The following is a 22416-nucleotide window of genomic DNA, read 5'->3' as shown; positions in this document are numbered from 1 at the left end:
CTGTTTAGATTTTATTTCTTCACTACTCAGTCTTAGTAGTTTGTTTATTTTCGGAATTTACAATTTTCCCCAACTTTTCTAGTTTGAGGAATATAATAGTTTACAATATTCTCACAATCATTTTCATTTTAGATTTATTAATTTTCAACTGTCTTAGTTTATCTAAGGGTACTTAAAAGCTGTCTGTTTATCTTTCAAATAAACAACTTTTAGTCTTGTTGATCTTTTGTACCGTTTGTTGTAATTAAAAACAGTGGCTCTCAAGATACCATGTGACAGAGTTCAAGTGGAGGGGTTCTTTATTATGGGAAAAGGATTGTAAAAAGGGAAAGGGGACCCTCCAGGGATAGGGGCAGCCAGAGAGGCGGGGGAAGGGGGGAGGGAGGGAGTAAGGCAGAGAGGGAGTGAGACAGAGAGAGAGAGGGAGAGAAAGAGAGAGAGAGGGATGGGAAGCAGGCAGGGCCCTTTTAAACAAGAGCACAATCAATAGACACAGGTGGTGCTCTTAGTGGCAGCAGCTGAGGTCATATCCTGTCAGCACTCCAAAGGCAGACAAGTGCAAATGCCTAAATACTAACTTACACCGTTTTCCTAGTTTAGATTTCTATTGAAATCTTTACTGTTTCTTCTTTCTGTTGTCATTATTTTCCTTTTTTCCCCATTAAAGCATAACATTAAATCATTCACTTAGTGATTTTTTTAAATTAACTGCTAGCATAAAAAATAATGGGTTTTGTCAAATAATGGCCGACATTTCATAAAGGTATATTTTTATTTTTAATCCTGTGTGCACTCGTGCGTTAGTGCATGTGACACACACACACACACACACACACACACACACACACACACACACACACACACCCCATGTGTACATGTTCCCATGGAGGCCAGAGGTGTTGGATCAGAGTTATAGGTGGTTATGTCCTGTCCAACTCCAATTAATTTTGGTCCTCTGAAGAAACTGTTCTTATCACTGAGCCATCTCTCCAGGTCTTACTGTGACACACACACACACACACACACACACACACACACACACACACACACACACACACACACACACACACACACTGATCCCACCCATCCTCTCCTGTTTTGCTGGTTCCCTTCTTCCTTCAAATCCTTTCTGCTTTCATGTCACATGTATTTTTTTTTACCTTCTCTTGCCCCCACTTACCTCCTCTTATAATTCTTTGTTCATTTTTATAGACCCTTTTCTACTTTCATGTCTTCTATATGTGTAAAGAGAAGCCTTTTTCTTGAGAGAAGCCTTCCCGCCAGCTTGGTTCTAGAGCCGCATCAGTCCCAAATAAACACACAGGAGGCTATATTAATTATGAAGCTGCTGGCCTTGCTTGTTTCTTACTGGCTAGCTCTGACTTAAGTAATTACCCCATAATTGTTAATCTAAGTATTTCTCTTACCGGAGAACTTTCCGGGCTTCCTACCCCATGGCGTTACTTCTTGACTCTCCGTGTTTCTCCTTCCCAGAGTCCTCCTGGATTCCTAGTCCCACCTATCTAGATTCCTATTGGCCCAACAGTGCTTTATTGACATAATCACAGGACTTCTCACATCATATATGTGTTTATGCATCCATCATGTGTATCTAAATTTAAGTCTAGATTCTTCATCTGAGAGAAAACTCTATTTATCTCTGTGTCTGGCTTATATCACCTAACATTTTCCTGCAAATGTTATAATTTTCATTGTCCTTTACAGCTGATTAAAATTCTGTTGTGTTTATAGACAACATTCTTTTCGTGTAGTTTTTCTACTGTTGGAATTTCAGATTTGTTCTAAATCCCAGCTCTTTTGGTGAGTAGTGTAGCAATAATCATGTGTGTTTAAGTCCCTGTGGTATGCTCAGATTTTCTGTGGTACAGATCCAGCCACATTGTGCCTGGATCTGTATGTTAGTTCAGTTTTTAGTATTTTGAGGATCTTTCTTACTGATTTCTGTAATGACCAAGCCAATTTACACACCCACCAGCAATGCATGAAGGTTCCCCTGTCATTGCAACCTTGCCAGCATTTGTTTTCTTGATGAAAGCAATTCTTCTCTCTGTATCTTTAGCTTATAGTTCCTTGATAAGCTTGGAGATCTTGAATACTTTTTTTTTTTTTTTGAGACAGGGTTTCTCTGTGTAGCTTTGCAGCCTATCATGGCACTTGCTCTGTAGACTAGGCTGGCCTCGAACTCACAGAGATCCACCTGCCTCTGCCTCATGAGTACTGGGATCTTGAATACTTTTGTTTTGTTATTGTGAGACAGGGTTTTTCTGTGTAGCTTTGGCTGTCCTGGAATTTGCTCTGTAGATCAGACCTTGAACTCATAGAGATCCACCTGGCTCTGCTGGGATTAAATGCCTGGGCTACCACCAATGGATTAGATCTTGAATACTTTTTATAAAAAATGTGTAGGCCAATTATGTTTCTTCATTGGAGATCTATAGCTTTAATTCATTAGCTCATTTATTAAGTGAATGATTTGTTTTATTTTAAAATTTTGGAGTTTTTTTCTTTTATAGATTCCATATGCTAGTCCCTGCCTGACATATAATTGTTAAGGTTTTCTTTCTGTTCTGTAGGCTGGTTCTTCAATTTGATGATTGTTTCATTTTCTATAAAGAAGCCTTAATTTCTTGTAATGTTATTTGCCATTGTTTTGAGAGAATTTCCTACTATATTGGAATTATTTTCAGATAATACTTGTCTATGCCTACATCTTGAAGTGTTTTGACCAAGTTTCCCCCAGTTTCAAGATTTTAGATATCACTTTAAGGTCTTTCATCCATTTGGAGTTGCTGTTTGTGAAGGCTGAGAAATATGGATGTAGTTTCTTTCTGTGTGTGGGTATTCAGTTTCTCAGCACTCTTTGTAGAAGAGGCTTTTCCCCCTGTGTACGTTATTTTCACCTTGGTTGAAAATGAGGGAGCTGTAGCTACAGAATCGTTTCTGGATCATCTCCTCTCCTTTTCAGGGACTAACCAGCCCAGGCCCTGCTCAACTTCCAAGATCAGAGTATTGAGGAATGTTCAGGGTGGTGGATGTGGGATCTCTTATTCTTTTCCATTGGTCTACATGCATATTTTTGTGCCATTGTCAAGTGACTAACATTCTGTAGTGTAGTTTGGGATGAGGTGTTGTGAAACATCCATCATCGACTTCCAGGATTGCTTTCACTATTTGGGAGTCTTTTGTGCTTCTGTATGGACTTTAGGATTATTTTTTCTAAGTTTATAAAGAATGCCATTGAAATTTTGGTGGAGAGTACATTAAATTTGTTGATTTCTCTCAGAGACATTATCCATTTTTACAGTATTAATACTGCCAGTCTGTGAGAAAGGAGGCTTCTAGTGTCTTAAATTTCTTCAGTGTTCTTAAGTTTTTATTTTTTTAATGTTTTTATCTAAATTGGGAACATGAATGCTTTACATGTCAATCCCAGCTCCCTCTCCCACCCTCCTCCCTTGTCCCTCCACCAGCCCCCCATCCCCCCACCAAATCCCCACACCCTCCTTGGGAGGATCTCTAAAGTCTGTCATTTCATTCAGGGAAGGACCTAGGCCCTTCCCCATATGTCCAGACTGAGAGAGCATCCTTCTATTTGGAATGGGTTCCCAAAGATCATTCATAAACCATGGTAAACACTGATCTACTATCCAAGGCCCCAGTGATTTCTGTGGCCTCCTCACTGAGATTACATTCATGGAGTCTGGGGCAGTCCCCTGTTGGCCTCTCAGACATCAGTCTGGGATTCAAGAGCTCCACCTTATCCTTTCAGCTGTCTTTGTGGGTTTCACCATCATGGTCTTGACCCCTTTGCTCATCACTCCTCCATCTCTGTCACTAGGTCCCAGGAGTTCAGTTCAGTGTTCAGCTGTGGGTATCTGTCTCTGCTTCCAACAGTCATTGGATGAGGGTTCTAGGATGGTATATAAGGTAGTCATCAACCTTACCATCAAGGAGGGGCATTTAATGTGGTCTCTCCACTATTACTTAGTTTGCCAGTTGGTGTTATCCTTGTAGATCTCTGGAGATCTCACTAGTGTCAGCTGTCTCCTCAAGCCTATAATGACTCAATCTATTATGGTATCTCTCATCCTGCTCTCCTCTATTCTTACCTCGACTCAACCTTCCTGTTCCCCCATACCTTCTTCTCCCCTCCTCTTATCCCCCTCTCTTTTTCCTGGCTCCCTCTCCCCTCCTCTGGTGTTCCCAATCTGCTAAGGAGATCTTGCATCATTTCACTTCTCTGGGGTATCATGCATGTCTCTTGGGAACCTCCCTGTTTCCCAGACTCACTGGCACTGGGATTGTAGGCTGAGACTCCCCTGATCCATATCTAAAATCCATATATGAGTGAGTACATACCATGTTTGTCTTTTTGTGTCTGGGTTTCCTCACTCAGGATGGTTTCCTCTAATGCCATCCATTTGCCTGCAAATTTTCAAGATTCCATTGTTTTTTTTTCTGCTGAGTAGTACTCCATTGTGTAAATGGACCACATTTTCTCTATCCACTCTTCAGTTGTGCTGCTATGAACATAGTGGAACAGACATCCTTGTTGTGTGAATGGGTGTCTTTTGTGTATACGCCTAAGATTGGAATTGCTGGCTCTTGGGGTACACTGAGTTCCATTTTCCTGAGGAATCTCCATACTGATTTCCCTAGTGGTTTTATGAGTTGGCACTCTCACCAGTCGTGGAGGAGTGTTCCCCTTTCTCCACATCCTCTCTAGCCCAAAACTGTCATTGGTGTTTTTGATTTTAGCCATTCTGACAGGAGTAAGATGATATCTCAGAGTTGCTTTGATTTGCATTTCCCTAATGGCTAATGATGTTGAACACTTTCTTAAGTGTCTCTCAGCCATTTTATACTCCTTTATTGAGAATTCTCTATTTAGTTCTGTAGCCCACTTTTTAATTGGATCCTTTGCTGTTTTGGAGACTTGCTTCTTGAGTTCTTTGTAAATTTTGGAGATCAGCCCTCTGTCAGATGTGTGGTTAGTGATTACCTTTTCCCATCCTGTGGGCTGTCTTTCTGTCTTGTTGACTGTATCCTTTGCCTTACAGAGGCTTCTCAGTTTCAGGAGATCCCATTTACTAATTGTCGATCTCAGTGTTTGTGCTACTGTGTTATGTTCAGGAAGCTGTCTCCTGTACCAATTCATTCAAGGGTACCTCCCAATTTCTCTTCTAAGAGTTTCAGTGTGGCTGGATTTATGTTGAGGTCTTTGATCCATTTAGATTTAAGTTTTGTGCATGGCGATAGACATGTATCTATCTGTAGTCTTCTACATGCCAATATCTAGGTATGCCAGCACCATTTGTTGAAGATGCTATCATTTTCCATTGTATGATTTTAGCTTCTTTGTCGAAAGCATAGGTTTGTGGATTAATCTCAGGGCTTTCAATTTGATTCCATTGGTTTACCTGTCTATTCTTTTGCCAATACCAAGCTGTTTTCAGGACTATAACTCTGTAATAGAGTTTGAAGTCAGGGATGGTGATGCCTCCTGATGTTTCTTTGTTGAGCACGGTTGTCTTGGCTATTTGAGTTTTTTGTTTTTCCATATAAAGTTGAGAATTGTTCTTTCAAGATCTGTGAAGAATTGTGCTGGGATTTTGATGGGGATTGCATTGAGTCTGTACATTGCTTTTGGTAGGATTGCCATTTTTACTACATTGATCCTATCTATCCAAGAGCATAGGAGATCTTTCCATTTCATGGTGTTTTCTTTAATTTCTTTCTTTAAGGACTCAAAGTTCTTTCAATACAGGTCTTTCACTTGTTTGGTTAGCATTACTCCCAGGTATTTTACGTTGTTTGTGGCAATTGTAAAGGGTGATGTTTCTCTGATTTCTTTCTCAGCCCTTTTATCGTCTGTATATAGTAGGGCTACTGATTTTCTTGAGTTGATCTTGTATCCTGCCACTTTGCTGAAGGTGTTTATCAGCTTTAGGAGTTCCCTGGTAGAGTTATTTGGGTCATTTATGTAAACTATCATATCATCTGCAAATAGTGAAGGTTTGACTTCTTCCTTTCTAATTTGTATCCCCTTGATCTCCTTTTGTTGTCTTACTACTCTAGCTAGAACTTCCAGTACAATATTGAAGATGTATGGGGAGAAAGGACAGCCTTGCCTTGTTCCTGATCTTAGAGGAATTGTGTTGAGTTTCTCTCCATTCAATTTGATGTTGGCTGTTGGTTTGCTGTATATAGCTTTTATGATGTTTAGGTATGTTCCTGTTATCCCTGATCTCTCCAAGACCTTTATCATGAAGGTGTGTTGGATTTTATCAAAGGCTTTTTCAGCATCTAGTGAGATGATCATGTAATTTTTGTTTCTCAGTTTGTTTATATGGTGGATTACATTGATGGATTTTCGTATGTTGAACCATCCCTACATCCCTGGAATGAAGTCTACTTGATCATGGTGGATGAGTTTTCTGATGTGTTCTTGGATTCGATTGGTCAGTATTTTATTGAGTATTTTTGCATCAATGTTCATGAGGAATATTGGTCTGAAGTTCTCTTTCTTAGTTGTGTCTTTGTGTGGCTTGGTTATCAAGGTTATTGAAGCCTCACAAAAAAAGTTGGGCAAAGACCCTTCTGCTTCTATTGCCTGGAATACTTTGAGGAGAATTGGTATAACCTGTTCTTTGAATTTCTGGTAAAATTCTGCACTGAAGCCATCTGGGCCTGGGCTTCTTTTGGTTGGGAGACTTTTTATGACTGCTTCTATTTCCTTAGGTGTTATAAGACTATTTAGATTGCTTATCTGTTCTTGATTTAATTTTGGTAAATGATATTTATCCAGAAAATTGTCCATTTCCTTTAAATTTTCAAATTTTGTGGAATACAGCTTTTCAAAATACAACCTGATGATTCTTTGGATTTCCTCTTTGGATTTCCTCAGTGTTTGTTGTTATGTCTCCCTTTTCATTTCTGATTTTGTTAATTTGCATGTTCATACTCTGCCGTTTGGTAAGTTTGGATGAAGGTTTGTCTATCTTGTTGATTTTCTTAAAGAACCAACTCTTTGTTACATTGATTCTTTGTTTGGTTTTCCTAGTTTCTACTTTATTGATTTCAGCCCTCAATTTAATTATTTCTTGGCGTCTGCTCCTCTGGGGTGCATTTGCTTCCTTTTGTTCTAGAGCTCTTTATTTCTTCTTTGACCCAGGAGTGGTGCAATTGTGTATTATTCAATTTCCATGAGTTTGAAGGGTTTCTGCAATTTGTGTTATTGTTGAATTCCAACTTTAAGGCATGATTGTGTGATAAGATACATGGAATTATTCCAATTTTTTTGTACCTGTTCATGTTGCAAAGTATGTGGTCGATTTTTGAGAAGGTTCTGTGTGGAGCAGAGAAGAAGGTAAATTCTTTTGTGTTTGGATGGAGTATTCTATACATGTCTGTTAAACCCAATTGGGTCATAACATCTAACAGGTCCTTTGTATCCTTGTTAAATTTCTGTCTTGTGGTCCTGTCTAGTGGTGAGAGTGGGGTGTTGACGTTTCCAACTACAAGTGTGTAAGGTTTTATATGTGCTTTGAGTTTTAGTAATGTTTCTTTTACGAACGTGAATGACCTTGTATTTGGGGCATAGATGTTCAGAATTGAGACTTCATCTTGGTTGATTTCTCCTGTGATGAGTATGAAGCGGCCTCCTTCAGCTCTTTTGATTGATTTTCGTTTAAAGTCTAATTTGTTAGATATTAGGATTGCTACCCCCGCTTGTTTCTTGTGTCCATTAATCAAATGGAAAATATTTCCCCAAGCCTTAACTCTGACATAACATCTTTCTTTGAAGCTGAGGTGTGTTTCCTATATGTAGCAGAAGGATGGATTCTGTCTTTGAGTCCATTCTGCTAACCTGTGTCTTTTTATAGGTGAGTTAAGACCATTAATATTGAGGGAAATTAATGACCATTGATTGTTCATTCTTGTTTGTTTTGGGATGGTTTTTGTTGGTGGAATTGTATGTGGATTTCCACCACTTTTTCTTTTGCCTGTTGGTAATGTGGGATTATCTATTGCCTATATTTTTCTGGTTGTAGTTAACTTCCTTGGGTTGGAGTTTTCCTTCCAGAATTTTTGTAGGGCTGGGTTAGTAGATATGTATTGTTTAAATCTTGTTTTGTCATGAAATATCTTCTTTTCTCTATCTGTATTGATTGAAAGCTTTGTTGGGTATAGCAGTCTTGGCTGGCATCCATGGTCTCTTAATGTTGGTAGAATATCTATCCAGGACCTTCTGGCTTTCATAGTTTCCATGGATAAGTCAGGTGTAATTCTGATAGGTTTGCCTTTATATGTCACTTGGAGTTTTTCCCTAGCTGCTCTTAATATTCTTTCTTTATTCTGTATTTTTGCAGTCTTGATTATCATGTGTCAAAGGGATTTTTTTGGGGTACACTCTATTTGGTGTTCTGTAAGCTTCTTGTACCTTCATTGGCATGTCTTTCTCTAGGTTGGGAAAGTTTTCTTCTATTATTTTGTTGAATATGTTTTCTGGCCCTTTGAGGTGGGTTTCTTCACCTTCTTCTATACCTATTATTCTTAGGTTTGGTCTTTTCACGGTGTCCCATATTTCCTGGATATTTTGTGTTAGGGATTTGTTGGACTTAATGTTTTCTTTGGTTGATGAATCTAATTCTCCTAGTGTATCTTCAACACCTGAGATTCTCTCTTCCATCTCTTGTATTCTGTTGGTTATGCTTGTATCTGTAGTTCCTGACCGTTTTCCCAGTTTTTCTATTTCCAGGATTCCTTCAGACTGTGTTTTTTTTTTTATTGTTTCTGTTTCAGATTTCAGCTCTTGCACTGTTTGAATTATTTCTTGCAATTTTTGCTTTGTCTTTTGCTCCATTTCTTGATTTTTTGGATTGTTTTTTCTTCCATTTCTTTAAGGGATTTTCTCATATCCTCTTTGAGGGCCTCTATCATTTCCATGAAGTTGTTTTTTATGTCATTCTCTTCTGGTTCATTTGTTGGGGGTGTTCCAGTCTTGTTGGTGTAGGGTCTCTGGATGCTGGTGGTGTCATATTGGTTTTTCTATTGCTCCTTGTGTTTTTATATTGTCTCCTTCCCATCTGTTTTTGCAGTGGGTTCCAGAGAGTGCCTCTTCCTCTTCTGGTTGTTGTGGGACCAGGGCTCCCTTCTGGTGGGTGTAGGCAAGTTCACTGCCGTGGTAGCTCTCTACTTCCTGGTCTCGTGGGTGGAGAAATGGACTAGGATGCTGGGGTGCTTTGGATCCCACTTGGATGGATGGGAGCCCCAGTGGTATACCCCAGGCACAGCAGTGTGGGCTGGAGACAGGCCCTGATAGTCTTAGTCACGTGAGTGGAGTGGGAGACTAGGGTGTTGGGGTGAGTTTGCTCCTGCCTCTGGGATGGAAGCTGCAGTGGCAGTCCCCAAGCACCTGCAGCTGGTCTAGTCCTAGTTCTGTGGGTGGAGCAGGAAACTATAGTACCTTGACTCCTACAGTCACCACCGGGGTGGAAGCCTCAGTGGCCGAGCCTAGGTCCAGGCAGTTGGTCTGGACATGGGACCTGGTTTACCTGGTCCCGTGGGTGGAGCAGGAGACTAGTGTGCCTTGGTTCCCAACACTGGGATGGAAGCCACAGTGGTAGACTCCAAGCACAGGCACCCGGCCTAGCTGGAGATCAAGCTGCTGGGGTGCCTTGCCTCCTGCCTCTGGGATGGAAGCAGCTGTGGCAGCCCCCAAGCACCGGTCTTTATTTTTATTTTAATCTTATGTATTCATTTAATCTTATTTAAATTAGAAGCAAGCTTGCTTGACATGTCAATCTCAGCTTCCCTGCCCCTCCAAGCCTCCCATCTCCCCACCCAGTCCCCCCTCCACTCCCCAGGGAGGGTGAGGCCCTCCATGGGGAATCTTCAAAGTCTGTCATATCATCTGGGGCAGGGCCTAGGTTCTCTCCCATGTGTCCAGGCTGAGAGAGCATCCCTCCATGTGGAATGGGCTCCAAAATTCCATTTGTACGCCAGGGCTAAATACTGATTCAGGGGGTTTGGATCAGTTCCTTGCTGGCCTCTCAGTCACCAGTCTGCGTTCCATGTGTTCCTCCATGTTCATTCAGGTCAGCTGCCTCCACTATTGCTTAGATTACCAGTTGGTGTCATCCTTCTAGATCTCTAGAAATCTCACTAGTGCCAGATCTCTCCTCAAACCTATAGTGGCTCCCTCTATTATGGTATCTCTCATCCTGCTCTCCTCTATTCTTCCCCCGACTCAACCTTCCTGTTGCCCCACGTCCTCCTCTCCCCTCCTCTTCTCCCTCTCTCTTTCTCCCAGCTTCCTCTCCCCTCCCCTCCCCCCATGCTCCCAATACCCTCAGGAGATCCTGTCCCATTCCCCTTCTCTGGGTTACCATGCATATCTCTCTTAGGGTCCTCCCTGTTTCCCAGACTCTGGTGTTGGGATTGTAGGCTGGTAATCCCCTGCTTCATGTCTAAAATCCATATATGAGTGAGTACATACCATGTTTGTCTTTTTTTTTTTTTTCGACTGGGTTACTTCACTCAGGATGGTTTCTTCTAGTGCTATCCATTTTTGCCTGCGGATTTCAAGATTCCATTTTTTTTTTCCGCTGAGTAGTACTCCACTGTGTAAATGCACCACATTTTCTCTATCCACTCTTCAGATGAGGGGCATCTAGGTTGCTTCCAGATTCTGGCTATTACAAATAATGCTGGTATGAGTATATTTGAACAGACATCCTTGTTGTATGAATGTGCATCTTTTGGGTATATGCCTAAGAGTGGAATTGCTGGATCTTGTGGTAGACTGATTCCCATTTTCCTGATGAATCTCCATACTGATCTTCAAAGTGGCTGTACGAGTTGACACTCCCACCATCAGTAGAGGAGTGTTCCTCTTTCTCCACATCCTCTCCAGCATAAACTGTCATTAGTGTTTTTGATTTTAGCCATTCTGACAGGAGTGAGATAGTAAGATAGTAACTCAGAGTTGTTTTGATTTGCATTTTCCTGATGGCTAAGGATGTTGAGCACTTTTTAAGTGTCTCTCAGCCATTTTAGACTCCTCTATTGAGAATTCTCTATTTAGTTCTGTACCCCACTTTTTAATTGTATAAAGAAGGGGAGGGGCTCCCTTGATAATCTCTCTCTCTCTCTCTCTCTCTCTCTCTCTCTCTCTCTCTCTCTCTCTCTCTCTCTCTCTTGTTTACTTAAGATTATTCTTGTTTTACAGATACAGTATTGATATCCTGTCTTTTCTCCAAATACCTTTGGGAATGTAAGGGTGAAACAGAAATGGAAACTTTTCAAATCTGAGTTCAGTGGTTTTTGTTTGTTTTTCGAGACTGAGTTTCTTATGTGTTCTAGGCTGCCCTGGAACTAGTTCTTTAAACCAGACTGCCCTCACACTCACAGAGATCCACCTGCCTCTGCCTTCTGAGTGCTGGGACTAAAGGTGTGCACCACCACCACCTGGCATCAGTATTTTTTTAAAAGTACAGTTATCATATAGTATTACATGTAATAATATAATTTTAGCCTACCTAATTTCTACTTGAATTTGTGACAGGTGTCTTCCAAATTCATTTGACCCTTATTAGAAACAAATTTAATGCAATTCTGTTTTTCAGAGGATCAAAACCAAGTAAGACAGATAACATGTCTACAAAGCAGGCTCCATGTGTAAAAGAAAAGCACAGAGCTGATCGTGGCATTTCTGTGACATCTGATACTCAGCCTAAAGGTTTGTGATTGCTGGAAAACTGCATTTGAATTTTGTTTATTGTAGTTACAGTAGTTTTTGCTATGAATATTTTATAGTAATACTGAAATGATATGTAAAAGTAAACAGGAGTAGTTATCTAATGAAAATAAAATTGCCAAAACATCTATTTATATACCTCAGTATATGTTTCTTTCTATCTTTGCCAGTTCCAAAGTTAAATTTGAATATTGCTTTTTGTCTTTTTGTGTGTGTACAGAGTAAAAATATCTATGAAGTTATGTTAGTTAAATCATTGTTTTCATGGATATTAATATTACTGTTATCTGGAATTTATTATGAGTGTTCCACTGTTAATTCTCTTACTACAAAATACATTGGTCAGGACTTCCTTTAACTATCAAAGGATACCCATATAATCCAGTTTTAGCAAACATGAAGGTAAATACATCTTGGACTTTTGTTTTTTTTTGTTTTTTTTTGTTTTTTTTTTTTTTGTTTTTTTTGTTTTTTTATGAGACAGGGTTTCTCTGTATTGTTTTGGAGGCTGTTGGTCCAGCCCAGCCTCGAACTCACAGAGATCCGCCTGCCTCAGCCTCCCGAGTGCTGGGATTAAAGGCATGCGCCTCCACCGCCCGGCCATCTTGGACTTTTAAAAATGATTCACAGGTCTCCTGATGTATATAATTAATAATTATTATGACTCCTTTCCTATCTATTTTTCTTTGAAAATTAAAAATTTTTTGATCAAAATTTATGAAAAACCAGTTTACTACCTTAACCACTAGAGCTCCCTTGGATTGTTGATAGTTTAAAACAAAGTAAGATTTTTTTTGAGTAATTTTTAAAATTATTCACCAGAAAAAAATGTCCTTTAATCACACTATACAAAAATTTATGTTATTTTATTTCAAATATAGCCATTAGGATTCTCTTTTATTTTAGAAACAAAAATCCTAAATATTCATATGGAAACAGAAAACATAGCCATACTAAAACTAAATAGACAGAACTTCCAGGAGATATCACAATATCTGACTTCAGATTATACTAGATCCATAATGATAAATTTAGCATGGTACTCCCACAAAACAGACATACAGACCAACGGAACACAATCAAAGACCCAGAAATAAACCCTTGCTATTTTTTTTAACCCTTGCTATTTAAAGAAAAATTAAATCATGGAATTTGTCAGGAAATGGTTGGATATAGATTATTATATTAAATGAGGGCATAAGGTCTCCTTGGTTCTAATTTGAATATTGTGTCTGATTATGTGGGAGTGGGTGTAAATATAGGCCACAAACCAGAAAGTAGGTTGGCTCTAGGGATTCTGGGGAGAAGGATTGAAGAACAGAAATAAAAATATAAGTTCCATAATGAAACTCATTACTATATATGCTAATTAAAACAAATACAAAATAATCATAAGAGACTTGCCCGGTGGTGCTGCTGCACACCTTTAATCCAAGCACTCAGGAGGCAGAGGCAGGCAGAGCTCTTTGAGTTTGAGGCTAGCCTGGTCTACAGAGAGAGTTCCAGGACAACTAGGGCTGTTACACAGAAAAACCCTGCCTCAAAAAACCAAAATCAAAACTGAAAACACACAAACAAACAAAAGATAATTAAAGATAGTTTTTCTGCATCCAGTTGTTTAAGCCTTACCACAAAGGAGTTTCTAAATTACAGGTATAGTTTTCCCTTTCTAGAGAAGTAAATCTGCCTTGTAGACCTTCCTTTTTCTTTTTCTTTTTTTTTTAAACTGTAAGAATACATTGGAAATACTTAATATGTTTTATTAGTAGGTGTGCTGATGTTCTCATTTTAAAAAACTGTTCATTGGCTCCCAGGTTGTACTGCCCACATTATACCTTATTTTTTAATGATTTGAAATACAAGTAAAATTTGCTATGTTTTTAAATGTATTGTGTTAATAATTTCCGGGAAGCTTATTATCTTGGGAAAAGGAATAGAATAGTTTCTGAGTTTTTTTCATTTTTTTTTAAAGCTGGAAAGTTGAAGCCTGTCATTTTCTTTTCTTTTCTTTTTTCTTTTTTTGTTTTTGGAGACAGGGTTTCACTGTGAAGCTCTGGCTGTCCTGGAACTCACTCTGTAGTTGAAGCTGACCTCACTTGATCCACTTGCCTCTGCCTCGAGAATGCTGTGATTAAAGGTGTGTGTGTCACCACCACTGGGTCTGAATCCAGTAATTTTAAAAAAATGTAAGTTGTGACTAAATGTGGCTTGCTTTGTGATTTGGGTATGTAAATTGTGAGTTGATGCTCTTATGATAATGGTTTAGAAATAATTCAGACTTTTCATTAAGAGGTATTGGAAGATAGTTTTGTGCAACATACATTGTTAACTGTAATATGAAACATTTTTAGTGATGATTGCCATGACCTTCCAAAAGATGATTTTCAATTAAATAGGAAGTTCTTCCAGATCAGAATGGTGGGCCTCTGGGATACTTACATCTTCTTAGATTGGAGAGTTTTAGCTATTAAAAGAAGAAACAAATTATCAAACATATTTGTATCCTTGTAAATGAACTCATTCCACAGACAATGGTGAAGAAAGATGTTTTGGCTTTTTCAAAGAACAGCAGTCATAGTTTTACTCTTAAATTTTCGTGCCTTTACTTTTAAGTTAAATATATCTTTACTAGTTTTAAAAATTGTGGTGAATTATACAAACATTTTAAAAGATAGATTTTCTAAATTTTCATAAGACCCATTAAGATATTATTATCAAATTATTTATAAGCTGGGCAGTGGTGTTTAGTCCCAACAATCAGGAGGCAGAGACAGGTGGATCTCTGAGTTTGAGGCAAGCCTGGTCTATAGAGTAAGTAAGTTCCAGGATAGCTAAGGCTATACAGACAAACCCTGTCTTGAAAAAGCAAAACAACAACAACAAAAATGTATTTATACCAAATACAAAAACCATAGGTAGTTGTTTCATTTTCATTACTTCTTTTTTTTTTTTTTTTTTTTTTTTGTATTTACGACGCAGGGTTTCTCTGTATTGTTTTGAAGGCTGTCGGTCCAGCCTGGCCTTGAACTCACAGAGATCTGCCTGCCTCTGCCTCCCGAGTGCTGGGATTAAAGGCGTGCGCCACCACTGCCCGGCCATTACTTCTTAAAAGGATGTTCCTCCCCATAAACTTTGTAGCATGCCCCTCACATTTATTGTCTACAGAACAGAGATGGTTAATATAGGCTATGCCTTGTATATTTTCATCCAGTGTCATGATAGAGTTTTGTTTTAATGAACTTTAGGCTGTATTGTAATTTCTGTATGATTATGAACCCATGTAAGAGGAACTTTTGTGTACTTTTTGGGCATAACTGTGCTTTTTATGTTTTTTAAAGACTTTAAACGTGGAAGTAGGAGTTGTGAATATCTTGAAAAGGGGACCAGAAACAAGAACACTTCATATTCCTATTCAGAGATGGAGCACACCCCAGTTTCCAGGAAGAGAAAGAAAAGGGGTAGAAGTAATTTACATGATTCTAATAATTCTAAATCTTCTTTGGATGCATCAACAGAATATATAGTAAGTAGATGTATTTAAAAGCCATAGGAAATGACTTTATGCTGTGATAAAAATGAGTTAATGGTAGTCAAATAATGAATGTTCTTTGAATTTTTTACTTTATTGAATTTATTTCTAGTTCTGTGTAAACTTTATTTTTTGAATTTTGAATTGTATTTTATTTCCCTTTATTATTTCTGTGTGTGTGTGTGTGTGTGTGTGTGTGTGTGTGCATTGACACAAATAGATGCACAAATGTGGACGTGTGCATGTGACTCTCAGAGCACAGTTTATGGGAGTTGGTCCCCTCCTCTCACCATGTGTGCACCAGTGATCAGACTCAGGTTGTCAGGCTTGGTGGAAAGAGTTTTCATAATTTTTGAGATTCTTTCTTATTCACTGTTTTTGCCTTTGTTACTAAAAGCAATTTTTATTACTACCTTTGGAAATAAAATGTTAAAAATATCCTCTCATTGTGAAGTTTATTTAGCTCTGACTTTGCTACATGTGGAAATTTCTTTATTTGACCCTTTAAAAATGATTTGGGCATCAGATTTAATAGGTTAAGCCCTGTATCATCATACGTGGGTGACACTGCCTAGCTTAATCAGCACAGCTGTGTCACTATGTGTCCATACTTATAAAAATGATATATTTTCACTGTTATGTTATTCCTTATGAACTTAAGCCTTAGGGAAACCAAAATGGAAAAATGTAATTTCTCTACTTTTTAAAAAAAATGTTCAGAAAGAAGAAGAAAATGATTCAACAGCCTCCAGTAAGTTTGAACAGTCAAGTGAAAACTGTCACCTCGACCCAGCACCGCCTGAAGGACTTACCCCTGAACCTTTACAGAGTGAGGCTATTAATGTGTGCTCACTTGCCGTTCAAGAGTCAAGTGTCAGTGCTGCCTCTGGAAGGGCCTCTTCACCCACCAGAAGCTCAGAGAGCCCTGTTTCTCACAGTGAGGTGGAGAGTTCTTGCCCAGCTGACAAGGGAGAGGAGTTGACTATGAAAGAAAAGCCTCTTGTAGGTGGAAACAGTGAAGAGAACCAATTGTTGACTTCAGCTGAACCAAGTAAGTAAAGAAGATTGTAGAGACACTCATTTTCAAAGCTTTACTCAGAGCTTTTGATTTTCTCAAATTTTGCTAAGGCTGTTTGGGCCTCTGGAAAATACTTTTAGAGAAAAACATTCTCAGTGGTTCCCTTATGAATCTTGTAATATTAATTTAGGTAAACAAGTGGAGTCTGGAAACAGCGAGTTGTTTATTTTGTTTTAAGATTTATTTATTTTATTTTATGTGTATGAGTGTTTTGTTTGTATGTATGTGTGTGCACCAAATGAATGCTTGGTGCCCTCAGAGACCAAATGAGGGTGTCAGATTCCCTGGAACTGGAGTTACAGATGGTAACCAAATCTAGGTCCTTTGTAAGAACAGCAAGTGCTCTTAATCACTGAACCATTTCTCTAGTCCTGGGAATAAGTTTTAAAAGGTTTTTACCATGAAGTAACCCAATAATTTTAAAAAAGACTCTCTGAAGACTATTGTTATTGCATGTTGTTGAAGTGGAATTTAAATTCAATTTGATTGTCATTAATTTGATTTGGTCAATTCTTAAAAATTGATGTTGTCTTCTGATAAAAAAAATTCAAAAGGCTCTAAAGGGCACAAATAAGTTGCATCTATATGTTCTAGCCATGCATTTCCCTTTCCCCAAGAAAGCAATGTGAAAGGACTCAGGGCACAATTAGGAGTGATAGCACAATCCTTTGTTAGAACTAGACATTGTAAATGTGTCTGTTAGTTCAATTACTGTAACAGAATACCTGATATAATTACACAATTAAAGGCTGGACAGGGATTATAACTCAGTGGCATAGTGCTTGGTTAGCCTTTACAAGACTCTGGATTCACTGTCCAGCACAAAAGAATGAGAAAAGAAAAGTAAAGAAAGAATTAAAATCCTGATATTGGTTCACAGTTGAGAGACGGAGGTGAGGAAGAGATTTATTTTGGCTTAACGTTATCTATGCTTCCGTCCAGTGGGTGGGCCCAGTGCTTTGGGCCACTGAAGGTGTATGCTGTAGATGGCAGGAAATGTGATGGAGCATATAGGAGAGTAAAACCACATACTCCATTCTCCAGGGAGCAAAGGATATGGCTTGGAGGACAGCAACTCCATATCCTCTGTGGCAAGCCCCAGTGACCTCAGAATGTCAAAGGACCTGAGGATCTTTCATTGCTAGGCCCCACCTCTGGAAGTCCCAGTCTCATCTCTGTAGTAACATGCATGGGCCTAAGCTTTTAACTTGCAAATCTTTGAGGACGCTCAACACCCAGATGTACCATGTTTACTTAAGGCTTTAGTCACCTTATTTAGCCTTTATTCTTTAGAAGTCAAGATTGTATGAGGCTATTGGACAGTAATGCCGATATGGAATCTGTATGTAACTACTACTAATTAGGTAGTGAAAGATAGATTAAAGTTGAATGTAGATACTTAGGTTTAATGTGATTATTAAAGATAATTAGAAAGGTTTTTTCTACAAGTCATTATTGTGACACATTTAGAACATGTTTTCCCTTTTAGTTGTTGTTTCCAGTGATGAAGAAGGACCTGCTGAACATAAGAACTCAGCAATTCTAAAGTTACAATCTAGTCAAGATGATGAGATTCCAAGTGAAAATCAGGGTACCTCTGAAGCACATTTGTCAGAACTACCACTGGGTGCCTGGGAGTCAGTACAGGTAATTTATTTCTGCTTTCTCATTATCAAAGCTTAAAACAATTCTTTTACATATTTGTTTATTTGTGTGTATGTGTGTGGGGATGTGCAGGCCATGGTACAGTTGTGGAGGTCAGAGGATAACCTGAGGGGTTCCTGTCACTCATTATGGACATTCCAGCAACTGAGCTCAGTTGTTAGATTTAGTGGAAGGTACTCTTATCTTCTGAGCCACATTTCCAGCCCCCAGTGAAATATTCTTATTGGTTAATATCTACTTATTGTTTTAGTAGGCAGAATATGATGATAAAGATTATGTAGTTCCTGTGTGTGGGTTTTGCAGCAACTTTCCTATTAGTTTTAGTAACATGCTTTTTAGTCTAAATATTCTGTGACTTGGATGCTTTTTGTGCCTCTCACTGAACTATAACTTTGATATTTGTCTGCTTTTGGAGTAGTATGCCTACTTGGAATTATTTCTTTTCCTTACATCAAGTTTTCTATCTTCAAATCTATCGTAAAACATAGATTTGATGTGGCAGGGTTCTTAAATATTTATGTCTCTCTTTAAGAAAATGTATTTACTTTGTGTGTGTATGGTACCTATGTGGAGGTCTGAGGATAACTTGTGGGAGTTGTTTCTCTCCTTCCACCATGTGGATTCTAGGGATCAGATGGAAATCAGGGCATGAGGATTGAAGGCAAGCATTTAACGAGTCATCTTGCCTGGCTAACTACTTACATCTCCTAATTGCTAATTAAAAATGTGTTAGCATGCAGAGTGGGGTTAGAGCTCTGAGGAATTAGGAGGAGGAGTTGAGAGTGACTATGACCAAAATACATTGTATGCATGTATGAAATTCTCAAACAGTTTGTAGTATTATAATATGTAATTCTATATAATAACTATTGATGTGTCATGCATTCAGATGGGAGGGTTGGAACTGTTCACTAAACTGGGAGGTTTACCTGCAGTATTTGGCAGAGTTATCTTCTTCTGTTGCCAGTTCAAAAGTTCAGTCTTGTTTTACATAGAACATACACTAAAAAATTCAGTCTGTAAAACAGCCTTATTCTGATTTGTCCTCTTTGGATACACTGCTGCGCATCAGTAGCTGTGGGTAAATGCTGTGTGTTGGGGATACACAGTAAGTATGTGTACAAGAAGATGCCTCATGCCAGTCAGTGTCCTTTTGTTACTCTGTCGACAATCCCTTATCTCTAGTGTTATAAACACTATATGAAACTGATTATAGTTTCATTCTTGTCATTGAAAAATATATTAAAACACAATAGCAAGAATATTATCTTGGTTAATAGAAGCAATTTTGTTTGTTTGAATACTTGACCTGAATAGATAAACCTGAGTTTGTGTCTTAGATTTGCTTCTTGCTGAGCACAGAACCACAAAGAAGCAAGTTAACCCAACCAACCACTCCAGATGACTGTTAACTTTATTTGTGAAATGGAGGAGGGAGCAGGAGAACTTATTTGGTCAGTAGTCATAGAGATTAAAAGATATGAATCATTCAAACACTTATTTGAAACAAAAGCACTATATAAATCTAAAACTTACTTCAGTTAATGTAAAAAAAATGAATAAAACCAGTTAGGGAATAGTGAATTGAAAATAGTGGCAGAAGAGAATATTATTATTGAGTTTAATCTTGGGATTAATTTTGGGTTTGGGTTTCGATTTTATTTAAGTAAATCCAAACTCAGTATCAACATCTATGTTGGATTTTTCTCCCTGACTAATCAGTTATTTAGGTTATCTACTTTTTTTGGCTGTTACAAAGAATTGCACAGAAATGACTGATTAAACCTGAATTTCAATTGAGAAAAGCAAAGTGCTCCATCTCAACCATGACAGCCATGATAAATATTCAAAATATTAGTAAATAGTCAAGTAAAATACATGACCAGAGAATATTAGTTTTAAACCAAATTATTCTTTCTATTTTTATTTTATGTCTATGAGTGTTTTCTTTGCATACATATCTATGCACCCCATGTGTGCCTGGTGCCTGTGCAGGTCAGAATAGCGTGCCTGATTTCTGGAACTTCAAGATCTCATATAGGCTCTGGAAATCAAACCTTGGTCCTAGAGAGAAGCCAGTGCTCTTAACCACTGACTCATCTTTCTAATCCACCAAATAATTCTTGAACTTTCAATCTAAACAAGTTGACTATATCAAACATTGCCATAATTTACAGGTTCTAGAAAATTTCAGATTTGTATATAGTGCTTACTCTAATATGATTATGTCTTCTTCCTTCATGGCTACCTATTTACTTCATGTTGTAAATCCTGTGTTGTCTTCTTTGTGAAGCTTTCTCTGATTTCCCTGGGGGTTCTAGCTAGGTTCCTATTCCATATTCATTTATCCTGTAGAAATGTCCAGGCCATAGCTTACCATAAAGAAATAATTAGTTACATGTTAGTCTGTCTCTTCTACCAGACTTACAAATTCGTTGAAAACAGAAAACATATCCCAACATTTTTAATCTCTGTGTTATTTCCAGCACAGTGAAAATAAATAAAAATCATTAGAAAAATATTTGACTTGAGTTAAAATTTAACATTAGTCTAATTTAATTCAACAAATATCTCTAAATGCCCACTTGAGTTTATACTGTTTTCAGGTTTAAAAGGGAGAAAAAAACCCCATAGCTCTTCATCTTAAACTCAAAGGGTAATGAGGGAGGCTTATGCAAGAATGTAAGTTACCATAAAACACAGGATAAATTTGGTAGCAATCTTGTTTGGTTTTCTTTACCCAGACAACTTGCCGCCAAGTCACTGGCTTTTCTTCTCCCTGTTCCCTTCAACCCAAACAGTAAGTAAACAAACTTGGCTGGGTAACAGTCAGGTAAGAGAGAGACATTAAAGTAAATTCAAGATACATTTCAAAATGGATATAATGTCTTTCAACACATTAAAAAATCCCATAAAATTAACCCCAAGTCTGTTCATTTTTAGTATGCACATACAAAATTAAAAGTATCTAAAATTCAAAGTAGAAAAATAAGTTTAAAATCTATATTTTATACAAAAAATATCCTAGTGACTGTTTTTTCACATTAAGAACAGTATAAAGAGCTGGACATTTGTGACACACACCTTTAATCCCAGCACTTGGGAGGCAGAGGCAGGCGGATCTCTGTGAGTCCGAAGGCAGCCTGGTCTACAGAGCGAGTTCCAGGACAGGCTCCATGGCAATACAGAGAAACCCTGTCTTGAAAAACAAAAACAAACAATAACAACAACAAAAAAGAACAGTATAAAGTTCTTTAATCATAGTTTAAAGAATTTTGTCTTTGAACATAATTTTCAACTATTTTATAATTCTTAGAGATTTATACATTTATAATTTATTCTTTGTTAGGCATCATCTGAAGTTTGTCCCTACAATCCTGACATGGAAGACATTTCATGTATTAAACCTAATAGTGAAATGGATCTGAAACTGGATTTTGTATTTACTTCTGTATATATTGGTAAAATAAAAGGAGCTTCAAAAGGTTGTGTCACGGTAAGTAAATCCATAGCTTTTTGTATAAAAATCTCAGTAATGTGTCGCTACATCATTGACTAAAGACAAACTGAAAAAGGACAACAACAATAGACTAAGTGGACAGGGTAAGGACCACAAGGTTCAACTCTGAGAGCAGAAGAAACAGTCTTCCCCAGGAAAAAGCACACCATTTATCCAGTGCCAAATGATCTGCTCAGAAAACAAACATACAGACTTACAAACGACATTATACAGACTGAGCTGTAATATTTAGAAATATATGTGTATCTACAAATACAGATATACATGAAAACAATAATTAATGAACAGAGAAGCTATGAATTTGAAAGAGAGAAAGGAGTGGTATATGGAAAGACTTACAGGGCGGAGAGGGAAGGGGGAAATGATGTAATTATATTATAATCCCACAAATAAAAGAAAGAACTATAAAAAATATTAGTGACCATATTTTCACTTTCAGAACAGTGTAAAGTTTGTTGTAGGCAAAATCCAGAAGTAAGCAAAAAAATCTCCATGAAGACCACAAATAATTTTGCATACCAAGACAACAGCTGTTAATTTGGAATGTATATATTTTCATCTTTCTCATATGCATATATATCCATATATCCCTAACAGTATTATATGTATTATTGTGCAATTTACCACAATTATTTTAATTTATGTCTCCTTCCCATTTGGGGATGGATCTCTTTAACATTTTCCATTTGTTGTTCATTTCAATTGTCCTAGTGTTTTGCTTTAATTATTGCTGGGTTTACGTTGGCCACAGTGGTATCCATTTGTGGTCTCATTTGGGAGGCTGAGGTAGGATGGTCACATGAGTCCAGGAGCTTGAAACAAATTTATTACAGGAAAGCAGT

General features: G+C 37.9%; 1 protein-coding gene across 18 annotated transcripts in view; it reads left to right on the top strand.

Annotated features, from left to right (window-relative positions):
* The window catches only part of Senp7 (SUMO specific peptidase 7), a 130188-nt gene that overhangs the window by 66503 nt on the left and 41269 nt on the right, over positions 1–22416 (top strand). For all 18 annotated transcript variants that reach the window (XM_040750682.1, XM_040750681.1, XM_021229930.2 and 15 more), the window contains 5 exons: positions 11652–11764; positions 15121–15305; positions 16032–16362; positions 17879–18036; positions 21404–21550. In XM_040750682.1, the coding sequence (XP_040606616.1) occupies positions 11652–11764; positions 15121–15305; positions 16032–16362; positions 17879–18036; positions 21404–21550 (934 nt within the window). The remainder of the gene's footprint in view (positions 1–11651; positions 11765–15120; positions 15306–16031; positions 16363–17878; positions 18037–21403; positions 21551–22416) is intronic.

Source organism: Mesocricetus auratus, unplaced genomic scaffold, assembly GCF_017639785.1.
Source record: "Mesocricetus auratus isolate SY011 unplaced genomic scaffold, BCM_Maur_2.0 Super-Scaffold_100008, whole genome shotgun sequence".
Classification (NCBI taxonomy): domain Eukaryota; kingdom Metazoa; phylum Chordata; class Mammalia; order Rodentia; family Cricetidae; genus Mesocricetus; species Mesocricetus auratus.
This window is presented reverse-complemented; position numbering and strand designations above follow the sequence as displayed.